The following is a 14432-nucleotide window of genomic DNA, read 5'->3' on the forward strand; positions in this document are numbered from 1 at the left end:
AGTAGTCCGGATTAAAACCAATTTGATGGCTATCAAAATCCCACTATGTTAATAATATTGTATAGTTATTAATATTAATATACAGCATTGTAATTGTAAACTTGGACCTCATATTAATGTTTAAGTTTTCTAAAGTATTTGAGATTGTATAATTTTTGCATAACCATATAAATAATATATAGTGAATTGATAAAAGTTTAGGAAAGATCAGATAAAAAGTGTTGCTATTCAAAATAACAAAAGAACTTGTTGCTTAGTTGAAAAGGCGAATTGGAACTTATGTTCAGAATAAATTACATCTATAATTGAATTAATTTATTTTTAATACATACTATATAAAATGAATAATACTTTAAAACTAAGGGAAAAGAATGAAAGCTTTATTTTTATTACTATTATTGATATTATTATTATTATATAACTTTAAAAAGCATTATATTATTAATTAAAATATAAAAAGTAAAGATACTTATGAATTTTTATTCAATAATATAATAAATAGAGAATAAATATGGCCAAAGCTATGCAGTATATATTGCAAAATCATAATTTTATCTTAGATCAATCACAATGATGATTTAACTTAATTAGCTCCATCCTCTGAAAAAAGCTCAAATCAGATTTTTTAGTTGAAATTAAACATTTTTAGTAATAATTATGTTATGCTTAGATGTTTTTTTATAATACACTCATTTTTTAACAAATTAGTTAAATTAATATTCTTAGAATTAGTGGAAATGGTGCTACTGTATAATCAAAGTATTTGGCATTATTGCCTAAAATTACCAGCTAATGTCTCTCTCAACCTTTAATACCATATATGAAAATGGAATTTTGAATATAAACATTCTTATAAGAACCTTTTTAATATATATAAATGTTATATAAGACTTAAAGAGCGTGGTAATGCCATGTGTTCCTAATCAAAATTAAATCTCAATTAGACTAGTCTTTGATGCTTTATCATTCTAAAGTTTTTGTAAATATGGAATTGATCTTTGTGGATTGTTTTGCCTAATGAGAGCAGCATGACACTTGTTTTTCATATTGTGCTATATGGTAGACAAGATTATGAATTGTTTATTAATGAATTTTTGGAGAATAAATGGACCCATAATTGCAATATATGGAAAAGATATGGATAGATATGAGTTTTTACTCCAGAGGAAGGTTGTACCTTACAATAAATCTATTATAAACTATTTAAATTTTTTATTAGCAACATTTGAAGACCTTGTTTGTAAATAAGGTGACCTTAGTTAAAGAAAATAACAATAAACCCTTTTGTATCAATAATCTTTTAAATCTAGCTTTAAATTAATTAAATAATTTTAAACAAACTAAATAAGTTGGTTTGAGCAAAATGATTGGTGCATATGCTGTAACGAATATTCTTTATATGCTGGTAAAACCTTTCTCTTAAGGCGTTCCTAGGTTGGGCTTCGCCGCTCTCAATCAGGTCGATCACTCCAGCTCCAGATCCGGTCGCCCGGGGGACGCCATCGCCCGTAAGTAGTGCGCAGTGCACAAGATCTATGCCTGTAGGGTTTTAATCCATGGCGCTCGCTGTGCTTTCTCCTGGCAGGGTTTTTCCAATGTCTTCCGCCATGAGACCGGTCTTTTGCGGGAACTTCGAGTATGATGCCCGGCAGTCCGAGATAGAGCGGATGTTTGCGAAATTTGGCAAAGTCGATAGAGTGGACATGAAAACAGGTAGGCTGTGGATTTTAACAAACACACACACACACTGGTTCAGTGCACTGCAGTCTCTTGAGTGTTCTTCATGTTGTTCTTGGCTGAGTTCTTCGTCCGCGTCATTCATCATAGGAAAAACATCATAAAAAAAACTACGCACTGCTCTCAACATTTCGTGATGATCTTGCCTGACAACGGTACTGACTACGTTGGCATCATTATTTTCTTCCGTTTCGTCTCGGACACCAGGCTTCGCCTTTGTTTACATGGAGGACGAACGAGATGCCGAAGACGCCATTCAGGACCTGGACAACGTCGAGTTTGGCCGGCAGCGACGGCCTCTCCGTGTGGAGTGGGCTAAGGTATGGCATTGAAGCTTCCTTGTTTTTCCTGTGCGTTTCTTCACCCAAGTCCGAATCGATTCGTTTGCAGCAAGGTGACAGCGCCATCAAAAGAAGAGAAGACGCCCGAAGAAGCATCACCAAGCAGAGGCCAACCAAGACGCTGTTCGTCGTCAACTTCGACCCCATCAACACCAGAACGCGCGACTTGGAGCGGCACTTTGAGCCGTATGGCAAGCTCGTCCGGGTGCAAATCCGGAAGAACTTCGCATTCGTCCAGTACGAGTCGCAGGAGGAGGCAACCAAGGCTCTGGAATCCACTCACCTGAGGTACTCTCGCTTCGCGTTTCGCTGCTTTGGATCTCTCATAGCTCTTTCCTCTTTGCTTCCTCAGCAAAGTCGTGGACAGGGTGATCAGTGTCGAGTACGCTGCGAGAGAAAATGGTGATCCTCCTGGAAGGGGTCGACGCAGTCCAAGCCCTCGCCATAGATCACGCGGCAGTCCCGACTATGGGGGTGGTCGTCCACGATCTCCCTACAGCCGCCATCGCAGGTTAGATCAAGCTTTTCTTTGTTTCTAGTCTTTGGGCTTATTTTCCTTTCTGTGACTTTCTGTAGCAGTCGCTCCCCAGTAAGACGCTATAGGAGCCGGTCGCCAGATTATCGCCCATACTCTGGAAGCCGCCATTAAAAGTTTTCAACAACGCAGAAACGCTGGATTTGTTTGCTTGGTTCTTTTTACAATGTATAGCTAATATTCTATCTTGTAACTGTTCTTAAAAACTCTATTAATTCTGTTTAGCAAAGCTAATATGCATTATGGGATAAGCGGGGGTAGCTCAGATGGGAGAGCGTCAGACTGAAGATCTGAAGGTCGCGTGTTCGATCCACGCCCACCGCATTTTTCTAAGTGTGTACACGTTTTAGGGTTTTAGCTCTTTGGCGATGGCTAGCGAGAACGAGGAGAAGGAGGCCGTGCGCGTCGCCGTGAAGGAGATTTTGAGCGAGGAGGACATGGACGTGGTGACGGAAGGGATGGTGAGGAAGAAGGCGGCGGAGCGAGCGGGCGTGGAGGTATCCGCGCCGTGGTTCAAGGGATTTGTCAAGCAGCTCATCCAGGAATTTGTAAGTGCTAGGCAGGACAAGAGCAAGAGAGGAGAAGAAGAAGAAGAGAAAGGAGATGAGAATGCTGGCTCCCAAGAATCCTCCAAAGCTATGCTAGCGGAAGGGGAGGACGAGATCATTTGCCAGGTGATTGATCGATCAACCAAAGCGTTCTTTTTGTTTGCTGATAATCCCTTGCAGCTATCAGGCAAGAGGAACGTTAGCGTCCAGAATTTCAGAGGCAAAGCGCTCGTTTCGATCCGCGAGTACTATGAGAAGGATGGGAAAACGCTACCGTCCAGCAAAGGTGCGTTACTGGAGATCAAATTCTCATAGTTTCTCCTTTTTTCTTAGCAGGAATTAGCCTTACGATCGATCAGTGGGAGGCACTCAAGAAAGAACTCCCGGCGATTAGACAAGCCATCGAATCACTGCAGTGAATCGAGAAAAATCGCGCAAGCGTTTTGTAAGGTTGGAGAGCTTGTAAGTTTGAACGTTGGCGATTTCTAGCGTGTCGACATTGTCGTGGTTGTGTGTCGACACATGGGAAATTTTCAATCAATGTTCTTTAGGGTTGGATAAAAATTTAGGGATTTCCATCGTCCAGAGCTATGGGCGCCAGGAGGAGCGGCTGGATTCTCCTGCTGCAGCGCGGGTAGGCTAGCAGGGATTCCATGGCGGCAGCGGCGGCATCAGCTGCGGTGATGAATGCTTGGCGCGCCAATGCCGGCGTCACAGCTTGCAAGACGTCGTTTGGATCGTCGTCCAGGCACAGGCGATCGCAATGCCGGGCCTTGCAGCTGAGATTTCGTGGTGCCGTGTGGAAAGCGATTGTCTGGGAGGTGAAGAGCTCGAGATCCGTTCGTCGTCGCAGATGCTGCTACACAGTATGCTTTGGCCACAGCCACGATCACGATCATTCGCATTCTCACCATGAGCACGAGCACGAGCACGGGCATTGCCATTCGACGCAGGACAGCCGCGACTGGAATTTCGTCCAGCGAGCGCTCATCACGGTTGCCGATGCCACTGGCATTGCTGCTGTCGCGAATTCCTGGCGTGACAGCCTCCAATTGTGCTGTGTCTCGATTGGTCTTGTGTTCTTGGCGATTTTTTCGCCTCGGCTACTACCACGAGCTAGAGGCCTCCAAACCGGTCTCGCCATTGTTGCTTTTTCGCTCACAGGGGTAAGTGACAAGTGTTCTTCCATAGTGTTCTCGTGATTATTTATTGAGTCTTTTTTCAGGTTCCAGCAGTGTTGGATGCTTGCATGGATGTTGCTGGTGGCAAAGTAAACATTCATGTTCTCATGGCGCTCGCGGCATTTGGTTCGGTTTTCATGGGAAATGCTCTTGAGGGTGCTTTGCTTCTGGCGATGTTTAGTCTATCGCACCAAGGTATTTGTTTGAAAATATTTCTTTTCCTACGAGTTCGTGCTTTTGCAGCCGAGGAGTACTTCACAAACCGGGCTCTGGGCGACGTGAAGGCCCTGAAGAAAAGCAATCCCGAGTTTGCTCTTGTCTTGGATCGCGAGGTTTCATCGCACTCGCATCTGAGTACGACCGTGCCTTACGTCGAAGTAGATGTGTCCAAGGTCGAAGTCGGGGCTTTACTGCTCGTGAAAGCGGGTGAGGTATATTGATATGTTTCTATCAGACATCCTTGATTGTAGCGTTTCTTTCGTTTGCAACAGGGAGTGCCTGTTGATTGCCAAGTATGGCAAGGGAGATCAACTGTGACAGTCGAGCATCTCACTGGAGAAGCACATCCCTTAGACAAGCGAGTGGGAGATACCATTCCGGGAGGAGCTCGTAATCTCGATGGAATGCTAATCGTGAAGGTTTGTTAGTACATCTTTATAGTCTCTATCAACTTGACCGCGGGTTTACAGGCTACCAAAACTTGGGAAGAATCTACGCTTGCAAGGATCATGAAGTTGACTGAAGAGGCACAAGCAAACAAGCCGAGACTGCAAAGGTGGCTTGACGAATTTGGCGAAAAGTACAGTAAAGCGGTCGTAGCAATGTCCGTGACCGTAGCTGCTTTGGGACCATTTGTTTTCAAGTGGCCTTTCCTCAGCACTTCAGGTTGGTCAGTGATCTCCCGTGGTATTTTTGAGTCATGCTTATTCATCGTGCTGACAGGCGTGCGGGGATCACTGTATAGAGGACTCGGCCTCATGGTTGCAGCATCTCCTTGCGCCTTGGCGGTGGCACCTCTGGCTTATGCGACTGCAATAAGTTCTTGCGCTAGTAAGGTGAGATATATAGTTTCCTGATTCTTTGATTCATTTCTTTAGATGTGCTTTGACAGGGCATTCTACTGAAGGGTGGTGAAGTATTTGATGCTCTTGCAGCCTGTGACACTGTCGCGTTTGATAAGACTGGCACTCTTACAACGGGCGAACTTGAGTGCAAGGCCATTGAGCCTATCCATGGCCACCTTGGTGCAGGGAAGGCCAATTGCTGTAATCCAAGTTGCGAGGTGGAGGCCCTTGCTGTAGCAGCCGCGATGGAGCGTGGAGCGACACATCCAATTGCTCGGTAAACAGTATATGTGGTTTTTGTTTGGAGTTTAGAATGTGGCTGACTGCGTTTATCTTTTATAGAGCCGTTGTGGAACACAGTGAAGGGAAAGAGTTACCGTCCATTGTGATTGATACTTTTGAGTCCTTGCCTGGACAAGGATTGTTTGCCACAATTGCAAATCGCAAGGTACTAGTTGGAACTAATTTTCCTTTCTTCTGAAACTTCCGTGTGTAGTCCGGCCACAAAGCCTTGATAGGCTCGTTGGACTACATTGCTTCTTCCTTTCCAAGCATGTCTAGCTCCCAGAAGGTCAGGGAGGCAGCAAGACTGTCGATCCATGGAAATGACTTGGTGCACGCGGTCCTCTCAATCGATGAGAAAGTACGTCATTTGTTTTTACCTTCATCTTAGTAACCAGTTTTTAGACAGGTTACGTTGTTTCACTTTGAAGACAAGATTCGTGCTGGAACAGCAGAAGTTCTGCGATCGTTGAAGGAAGAAGCAGGACTCAAGCTTCTGATGCTAACCGGTGATCATCCTGCCAGTGCCCAGCGAGTGGCAAACGCTGTAGGCATTGAAGAGGTACACTCGGATCTTCGGCCCGAGGATAAGCTTCTCCATGTCAAAAAGCTTGCGCGACAAAGAGGTGCCTGCTCAAAGTTACCAACTTGTATCTCGTCTCACCTCTGTCTCCTTTGTTAGATGAAGGTAATCTGGGAGGTTTGATAATGGTGGGAGACGGCGTGAACGATGCTCCGGCACTGGCAGCCGCCACCGTGGGTATCGTTTTGGCTCGCTTTGCAAGCGCAACTGCTGTGGCGGTGGCAGACGTACTGCTGCTCAAAGATGCAATCGACGGAGTTCCATTTGTGATCTCCAAAGCCCGGCAAACGACTTCTCTGGTATGTTGTGTCCTATCTTGTCCTTTTTAAAACTCCGAACATCCACAGGTGAAACAAAATGTAATCCTGGCGATGGCATCGATTGTAGTGGCTGCATTGTCTTCTGTGGGAGGGCTACTTCCACTGTGGATAACGGTGAATGCTACTAAACTTTTAAGATTACCTCTGTGCTAACACACGAAGTCTATTGCAGGTTCTACTTCACGAAGGTGGGACTTTACTCGTTTGCGTCAACTCGGTTCGTGCCTTGAATGAGCCCTTGTGGTCGTCACAATGGAGAAGAGATATGGTAAGTTTCATTCAAGGCTTGATAGGTGATAGAACGAGGAAAGAAGCAGCACATGTAATCTAATAAGGTGAGAGGATCAAGAAGTAACTAAGCATCTAAATGCCATTGGATCTAATCTAAAATAAACGTTCCTCTAGCCTTGGCACTACAAGAACTACTGTCATTCCTACAAAACAAGAACTACTATAAGAAGTCAAAAGAAAATTTGATAGCCAGACCATCAAACCGATCCATTTTCTTCCTTGTTTGTCTCGGTTTCCACTCCCTGGTCCATAGTTGAGCGTATAAAAGAACATAACAAGAACTAACACCCATTCCAAAGGCCCGAGGTTGAATGGCCTTGGAGCCGCAATAATAATAATACATATTTTTGTCTTTCGGGTAAGACCACCTTAAACTCGGTGACACGAAAAATTGTGATCAATTAAATTTCCACCATAGGAACAGCATGTAAAATCCCCACTTTGATGCTTCTGCTACTTGCATTGTCGACTTTTGAGATTAGTCATTATTGCACCATTGCCTTGCCCAGCACAGCTTTCACGGAGAAATGTTTGGAGAAGTTCCCAGCATTGATCACAGCTACAAAAATTTAGACCAACAGTAATTCCGTGAACTTCCTAATTAGCTGTTCTGATTTCCGCTATAGTAACAAAGGACTTTCAAGCTGCATATTCATTCATTCATTAACTGTTCCAAGAAGCATGAGACTGACGAATTATAGTAAGATGTTTTGATGATCTCATGAGATATTTGTTTGCTGAGCTCCTCCAGGTCTTCTACCACCACGCCTTCTGTCCCCGCCCTCTGTTTCACCGACCTACCAAAATATATGAATACAGCCAGGAAGGGCTCGCATTTCCATCTGAGACAAGAGGAAATGCAGCTTATTCTCTATAGCATATTTTAATTTAGATTCTGGCGCGACGCTTGCTACAAAGACGACGCAGAAGTGATAAATGATTCAGATCTCCAGGCCTGAGGCAATCAAGAAAGGCCATGCAGACGAGAAGGACGAGCCATGGTGGATGAAGCCGGCTTGGCAGATTTCAGCGCCGTGATGAAGAATGTGGAGAGCATTGTGGCGGCCGACCCATCGCTCATGAATAGATTGGGCCCGTGAGGGTCCCTCTATCCGACATTGGAGAAAGGGCTCACTTTGAGCTCGAAGAGGAAATGCCGCTAATAAGAATTTCTCTAATAGATTCTCTATTCGAAAACGACTGTAAAATAACGAATAAATCATTGTCCTAGTACTTTGTGATTTTTTTCACATTCTTTTCTAGAGCAATCCTTTTCTTTTCTTGAAGGAAATCTGGGATACTTTGTGGACATATACTTTTCTTTAGCCTTGGCACTATATCAAAGAGAGAAGAACTTTCTATACCATTTTGGTTCATTCCTAGAAGCCAAAAACTACTACATCACTGCAGATTCTAAGTCCAAAAATGATTTGATAGCTAGACCATCAAACCGATCCATTTTCACCCTCTGTCTCGGTTTGTATGTTCGCCACAGGCCCTCTGAACCAATGCCGAGCGTAAACGAGCCAGCTCGTCACCACCAGGATCAAAACACCCCCCACGGCGACTGGTGCATAGTTGAGCGATGTCTCTGTGACCGGGTAAGCCACTGGCAAGCAGAACAAGACCGTGATTGTCGCCACCCATAAAACTGACACCCATCCCAGAACAAATCCAAAAGGCCCCAGGTTAAATGGCCCTGGAATGAAGCTCTTGGCCGCGATGGTAACGCGGAAAAATATCGGGAGGGCGTATGCAATGTAAAGGCCGATAGTTGCAATTGATACCATAGCTTGAAACGCAACGCTGCTTCCCAAGTACTGGAAAAATATCAAAAACCATGTTGGTGAGTCCAGCAACGAGAAATAGTAGAGGATACTCACCGGAAGAGCCATGCAAAACGCAATCACGACGGAAAGCCAGACCGCATTCAACGGAACTTCACGCGAATTCACAGTGTGCCAGAAGCTAGAGAGCGGCATGGCGCCATCCCTTGAGAAAGCATAGGCCATCCTGCAATGAACGAGAGTTTGGAAAGAGAAAAAGAAAGAGAAACAACTTTGTACCTTGAGTTGCTAGTTACAGAACTCATGCCACAGAAAAAAATGGCCACGGCAACAATTCCAAGGCATACTATGCCTCCGGTTCCAGTGCCATATTTATCCTTGAAAATGGTGTAAAAGAGTTGGGCTACGGCATAACCTTTGGCGTCATTGTTTGGATCGAGCAAGAACCCGATGTCGCTGATCGCGAAAGTGATTCCAAGAATGTAACCCCATCCAACGATGACGGATATGACGACGGCACTTATAATTCCAAATGCACCGTTTTTGTCTGATGATCTCGTCTCCTCGGACTGCATGGGATGATGGTGAGGAGAATTACAAACCAGAAAGCCTAAAAAAAGTTACCATATGAGCAGAGGCATCGTATCCAGTAAGTGTGTATTGGCTCATCAAAATTCCAAGAAGAAAAATATACGGATAGCTGTGAATACCTTCGTTGTTCACTGTGTTGAAATACTTGAAAACAAACTCAGGGCTCTGTGTCTGAGGAGCTAAAACAGGGATCAATATCATCAGCACAAAAACCCCTGCAAAAGAATGGCGTTTAAAAAGAGAACGGAAGAATAACGCTTGTCCCTTACCAATCAAGTTCCAGAACGCGGCAAAGGTACCGAAAAAAGAGAGGATATGAATTGGCAGGCTATTTACAAGCCCGTGAAGAAACAAAATGCCTGCATGGAATCCTATTACGACGTACTTGGAGGCATAATAACCACCCCCATTTGCACCACCTGTGCCCAGGAGTACCATCACTTGAAGGAGAGTGGCTAGAGAAAAGTCTATGCTTGTCGTCACGGCCCACTGAATTTGAAACTTTCAGCACGCTGGAAGAGAAGAAAAACGAGAGCTAGAAAGACATACCTGACCAACAATGTTGAACCTGGAAAGAAAGGAGAATGAGCGAGACGTGAAAGTAAACGAAAGAGCTTACCAGCCAGTGATCCATGCTGCAAACGGACCCCAGTTCTCGCCAGCTAAACTGAAGCTCCAAAAGTAGAGTCCTCCAGAGGTTGGGAACGCAGAGCATATCTCTGCCATCGAAAGAGCTACAATCGTAGTGAAGAAGCCAACAATGAGCCAGCCGTATACCATGGAGATCGGTCCCCCATAACTCAAGCCTGTGCTGTAGAGCGTTGTAATCCCTGTCAAGATCGAAACCACGGCAAAGGAGAACGCAAAATTCGAGACAACCCTGAAACCGAAGGAATCAGTCCAAACCGGTTCTTTTCTTTATGTAGAGCACTTACGAGAGTGAGCGCTTGAGTTCCTGCTTGTAGCCGAGCTCCGCCAAGCGCTTTTGACCGGAATCCATCAGAGGTTCTTCGGCGGACATAGGAACAGCGTTCCGGGGCAAGAAAAAAACCCCAACGGGCCCCGCACGGCTTTCGAGAACGCGACTCTTTTCGGCTCCTTCTGTTTACAATTGAGCTTAGTTTTATTAGGAGTGGAATAGATTAGAACGTACCTCACTCTTTTTTGCAGTATGGTCCACATCTGGCCGAAACAGTGACTTCGCAGCTAGGATCGATCAAGTTACTGATCCTCGCATCACCTTGGATGAGCTGTACCGATTTGATTCCTCTGTGAGAAAGAAAAATCTGCCTGTAGCCTCAATCACATAATACTAATCAGTCCCACCTTCTTCACGTGTACGCCTCAAGCTGCGTATAAATCTGCAACCCCTTGCAGTCGAGGAAAAACATTATCTTACAACTTGCTTTCCTGCTTTTGTATACTCTTGCATCTTGCTCTTCTAGTATGGCGCTTCTCGGAGGCATAGCTGGAGCCTTGTTCCAGGATAAAGGCTCGTCTAAGATCGTCTATAAAGGCGCTGTCCTCGTCCGGAAAACTAATGTCCTCGATGTCACCAACGTTGGAGCTTCGGTGGTGGACAATACCGCAGATCTCCTTGGTCTTGGAGTGACACTGCAATTGATCAGTAAGTAAATGTTTGTCGCTGCCAAGAACATCCTCACCTTTGAGTATTGTACAGGTGCCAAGACAGGAAAGAAGAGCAATCCCGCAAACCTTGAGAAGTGGCTGTTTTCTGGAGGATTATTTGCTACGGACGATGTCAAATACACTGTGAAGTTTTCAGTAGATCCGGATTTCGGACTGCCTGGAGCATTTAGCATCACGAATAGTCATCCAAGTGAATTTTACCTTGTCTCTTTGACTGTCGAGATGCCTGGAGGGGGGAAGATCGTTGAGTTTCCTTGCTATTCCTGGGTTTACAATTCGTCCCTCTACAGAACAGAGCGTCTGTTCTTCAGTAACCAGGTAGGCTCTGCGTGGTAAAGATCTCTGACTGTAGTATCCTTACGAATTCTTTCAGCTCTACCTGCCAAACGAGACACCAACGGGCCTGACAAATGCTCGGAAGAGTGACTTGAAAGCCCTGCAAGGAGACGGAACGGGAATTAGACAAGACTGGGATCGGATTTACGACTACGATACTTACAACGATCTGGGAAATCCACTCCTCAACATGAAACGACCAACATTGGGCGGATCGACCGATCTTCCTTATCCCCGCAGGTGTCGCACCGGTCGAATTAACATCAACGGAGGTCTGAATAAGAAAAAAAAAAACAAAACAAAACAAAAGACACTGATTAGTGATGTGTGCTGTGCAACAGTTGAAACTCTCACCTTGACCCCGCTAAATAAATTCTACATACCAAGCGACGAACGATTTGGCTCCGTGAAGAACAGTGGCTTCCTGGCCGACGGTCTCAAGGCACTGACTCACAGCGTTCTTCCAGCTCTGGAAAGCATCATCACGTTTGACCAGACGTTTGATTCGCTCAAGGAGATAAAGGACCTGTATGACCATGGATTTGATATATCCGAGCTTGTCACCTCACCAGTAAGGGGGATGCAAACGCCACTCGAGTTCTTCAACGAGTTCACTGCAGACACCGGCAACACCAGCTACATGAAGTACCCACTTCCGCAGATCTTAAAAGGTAATGCTCTTCAAATGCAAACTTGAAAAACATGCATCTAACATCAGGCAACTACAGTGAATGAGAAGGGATGGATGACGGACGAAGAATTTGCAAGACAGATGCTGTGTGGAGTGAATCCTATGATGATTCAGTGTCTAAAGGTAAGTTCATGATACTCACAGCCATTAGCCAACTCTTGAGTTCAGGAATTTCCACCCATGAGCACTCTGGATCCTAAAAAATACGGACCATCAAAGTCAGCTATCACCGAGGAACACATCGGCAGTCGGCTAGAAGGGTCAACCGTACAACAGGTTCGTTAATTCTTACGTACGAGTTCTAAGTTGACTCTCTAACCACGCAAATGCAAATGCAGGCAGTGAGTGACAAGAAACTGTTTATTCTCAGCTATCACGATGAGTTCATGCCTTACCTCGACAAGATCAACTCCCAGAGATCATCTTACGCTTACGCATCCCGAGTTCTCCTGTTTTTGAAGTCGGATGGAACTCTACGGCCCGTAGCCATCGAGCTCAGCACACCGTATTCTCAGAGAGTCTTCGTCCCACCGGCAGCTGGAACAACCGATTGGCTCTGGGAGCTCGCGAAAGCACACGCCGCCACGAACGATTCTGGATATCACCAGCTTGTCAGTCACTGGTAAGCCAAACATTTAGAGAAGAAACAAACAAACAAGCCTCTCGTATCTGTTGTGAAGGCTAAGGACACATGCTTGCATCGAGCCCTTCATCATCGCGACCCACAGGCAGCTGAGCAAGCTTCATCCTCTAAACCCGTTTCTGCAGCCACACTTCAAGCACACCATGTCAATCAACTCGCAAGCGCGGCAAAGCCTCATCAATGCAGCTGGAATCATCGAGCTAACTTTCACTCCAGGAAACTACTGCATGGAGATGAGCGCCGTGGTTTACAAAGGCTGGAGATTCGACGAACAAGGCCTACCAGCAGATCTCATCAAAAGGTAACACAAACAAAACAAAAGAAATGCTGGCACTGACACCACTCATTAAAACTCGGTTCCAGAGGGATGGCTGTCCCAGACTCCACAGCAAAGCACGGACTCAAGCTTGCGATCGAGGACTATCCATATGCCGCAGATGGTCTTGAAATCTGGGACGCTCTGGAAAAATGGACGTCCAGTTACCTCGACGCTTGCTACAAAGACGACGAAGCAGTAGCAAACGATGCAGAGCTCCAGGCCTGGTGGAACGAAGTAATCAAGAAAGGCCATGCAGACAAGAAGGACGAGCCATGGTGGATCAAGCTGGACAGCAAGAAAAACCTGGCTCTAGCGCTCACCACTATAATCTGGGTAGCGTCGGCCCATCACGCAGCCGTGAACTTTGGCCAGTATGCATACGCTGGCTACATGCCCAACCATCCCACCGCCACTCACAAGGCAATCCCGGCTGAGAACTCGGACGAACACAAGAAGCTGCTGGCAAACCCTGAGAAATTCTTCCTCGAGTCGGTCTCGAGGAAGCTGGAAGCGATCCTCGTCATGCTCACGCTCGAGATCCTATCCACTCACGCGTCGGACGAGGAGTACCTGGGGCAGCGTGCCATCGCGAACTGGACGGATAATCCCAAGGCCAAGGCCGCCTTCCAGAATTTCACCGCCGCGATGAAGAATGTGGAGGGCATCGTGGCGCGCCGCAACGCCGATCCATCGCTCAAGAACAGATTGGGGCCCGTGCAGGTCGCATACACGCTGCTCTCGCCGGCATCGGAGAAAGGGATCACTGGCAAAGGCGTGCCCAACAGCATTTCCATCTGAGCTATGAGCCATAAAGAAGAGGAAAGGTCGATAATAAGCGTTTAACCAAAATATTGAGTATATATTGTTTTAAATATATTTATAATTAATAAATATATTAATCTTAGAATAAAATAATGTGCTTTGAATGTCAAAGTGAATATATTCAATCAATTGTAGGTAAATTGGCAAGAGTGATTATGATTCTTTTAAAGTAGTTAAATGCCTCATCATCTAATTAGTGACATGTATGAATAGATTAATTAGATTCCTAATGTCCCTATTTACTATCTAGTGAAACCACAACCAAGGGAATGAACTTGGAAAAATCAGTGGGAAAGAAGACCTTATTGAGCTAAGAATGGGAATTTTTATATTTAACCTCTAAAATACCATTTCAACATGCTTGAAATTGGGAAAGAGTATGGGGACTAGTGACAAAGGGAAGGATCAATGGAATGAGAGTTTAGTTATGTGTAGTTTAAATCCACACCATTTACTCTATGAATGCATGCTCCCAATCCTTAGTGGTTGTGAATTCTAGATCTTATCAATGGTCCCCAACCTTGTCTTTCCTATGTGATTGTGCCTATTAATGTGAAGGACTTGAGTCAGTTGTGAAATTGGCATTTATTTCTCAAAAATATAAAAAGTCCTTAAACAGTCTTGAATCCCACGATGTGGTGAACTAAAGAGTGTACATTATTTGGTAATAGTGACACTATTGCTGCCTAGAAGCCTTCTCCTTGATGCTAT

General features: G+C 45.1%; 5 protein-coding genes and 1 non-coding gene across 11 annotated transcripts; 5 read left to right on the forward strand and 1 right to left on the reverse strand.

Moving 5' to 3' along the window:
* Window positions 1-1405: 1405 nt before the first annotated feature.
* On the forward strand, window positions 1406-2847 carry LOC9659332 (serine/arginine-rich splicing factor RS41). 4 transcript variants are annotated; one of them, XM_002986442.2, is made up of 6 exons: window positions 1406-1508; window positions 1586-1713; window positions 1945-2057; window positions 2128-2366; window positions 2431-2589; window positions 2655-2847. In XM_002986442.2, exons 2-6 carry the CDS (start codon window positions 1596-1598, stop codon window positions 2725-2727), a joined length of 702 nt encoding a protein of 233 aa, XP_002986488.2. In that variant the 5' UTR covers window positions 1406-1508; window positions 1586-1595; the 3' UTR covers window positions 2728-2847. The 4 variants fall into 4 exon arrangements, with proteins under 4 accessions (XP_002986488.2, XP_024516171.1, XP_024516172.1 ...); XM_024660403.1 differs by having other exon boundaries at window positions 2658-2847; XM_024660404.1 differs by lacking the exon at window positions 1406-1508 and having other exon boundaries at window positions 1608-1713; window positions 1767-2057.
* Window positions 2848-2864: 17 nt separating this feature from the next.
* On the forward strand, window positions 2865-2937 carry TRNAF-GAA. The gene has a single exon. It is a non-coding gene; the product is annotated as a tRNA-Phe (tRNA).
* A 25-nt stretch (window positions 2938-2962) lies between these two features.
* On the forward strand, window positions 2963-3733 carry LOC112341038 (RNA polymerase II transcriptional coactivator KELP-like). 2 transcript variants are annotated; one of them, XM_024660408.1, is made up of 4 exons: window positions 2963-3176; window positions 3270-3287; window positions 3342-3447; window positions 3498-3733. In XM_024660408.1, the coding sequence occupies exons 1-4, from the start codon at window positions 2982-2984 to the stop codon at window positions 3578-3580; spliced, it is 402 nt and encodes a 133-aa protein (XP_024516176.1). In that variant the 5' UTR covers window positions 2963-2981; the 3' UTR covers window positions 3581-3733. The 2 variants fall into 2 exon arrangements, with proteins under 2 accessions (XP_024516176.1, XP_024516175.1); XM_024660407.1 differs by having other exon boundaries at window positions 2965-3287.
* Window positions 3734-3801: 68 nt separating this feature from the next.
* Window positions 3802-6995, forward strand: LOC9658741 (probable cadmium/zinc-transporting ATPase HMA1, chloroplastic). The gene is made up of 13 exons (XM_002986443.2): window positions 3802-4327; window positions 4387-4537; window positions 4586-4773; window positions 4834-4980; window positions 5032-5227; window positions 5285-5397; window positions 5454-5683; window positions 5749-5854; window positions 5903-6049; window positions 6098-6314; window positions 6371-6570; window positions 6619-6705; window positions 6764-6995. Exons 1-13 carry the CDS (start codon window positions 3815-3817, stop codon window positions 6920-6922), a joined length of 2454 nt encoding a protein of 817 aa, XP_002986489.2. The 5' UTR covers window positions 3802-3814; the 3' UTR covers window positions 6923-6995.
* A 1226-nt stretch (window positions 6996-8221) lies between these two features.
* Window positions 8222-10626, reverse strand: LOC9658742 (amino-acid permease BAT1 homolog). Of its 2 annotated transcripts, XM_024660335.1 has the most exons (11): window positions 10587-10626; window positions 10414-10529; window positions 10196-10361; window positions 10038-10140; window positions 9880-9994; window positions 9810-9828; window positions 9530-9749; window positions 9294-9475; window positions 8949-9238; window positions 8766-8895; window positions 8222-8702 (listed from the first exon to the last, which is right to left on the reverse strand). In XM_024660335.1, exons 2-11 carry the CDS (start codon window positions 10440-10442, stop codon window positions 8328-8330), a joined length of 1629 nt encoding a protein of 542 aa, XP_024516103.1. In that variant the 5' UTR covers window positions 10443-10529; window positions 10587-10626; the 3' UTR covers window positions 8222-8327. The 2 variants fall into 2 exon arrangements, with proteins under 2 accessions (XP_024516103.1, XP_024516104.1); XM_024660336.1 differs by lacking the exon at window positions 10587-10626 and having other exon boundaries at window positions 9880-9979; window positions 10414-10561.
* A 9-nt stretch (window positions 10627-10635) lies between these two features.
* LOC9659333 (linoleate 9S-lipoxygenase) lies at window positions 10636-13790 on the forward strand. Its single transcript, XM_002986444.2, has 9 exons — window positions 10636-10887; window positions 10942-11228; window positions 11284-11518; window positions 11588-11917; window positions 11975-12060; window positions 12106-12213; window positions 12276-12559; window positions 12618-12881; window positions 12944-13790. The coding sequence occupies exons 1-9, from the start codon at window positions 10707-10709 to the stop codon at window positions 13695-13697; spliced, it is 2529 nt and encodes an 842-aa protein (XP_002986490.1). The 5' UTR covers window positions 10636-10706; the 3' UTR covers window positions 13698-13790.
* Window positions 13791-14432: the final 642 nt, after the last annotated feature.

This window comes from Selaginella moellendorffii, unplaced genomic scaffold (assembly GCF_000143415.4).
Source record: "Selaginella moellendorffii unplaced genomic scaffold, v1.0 SELMOscaffold_74, whole genome shotgun sequence".
In the NCBI taxonomy this organism is placed as follows: domain Eukaryota; kingdom Viridiplantae; phylum Streptophyta; class Lycopodiopsida; order Selaginellales; family Selaginellaceae; genus Selaginella; species Selaginella moellendorffii.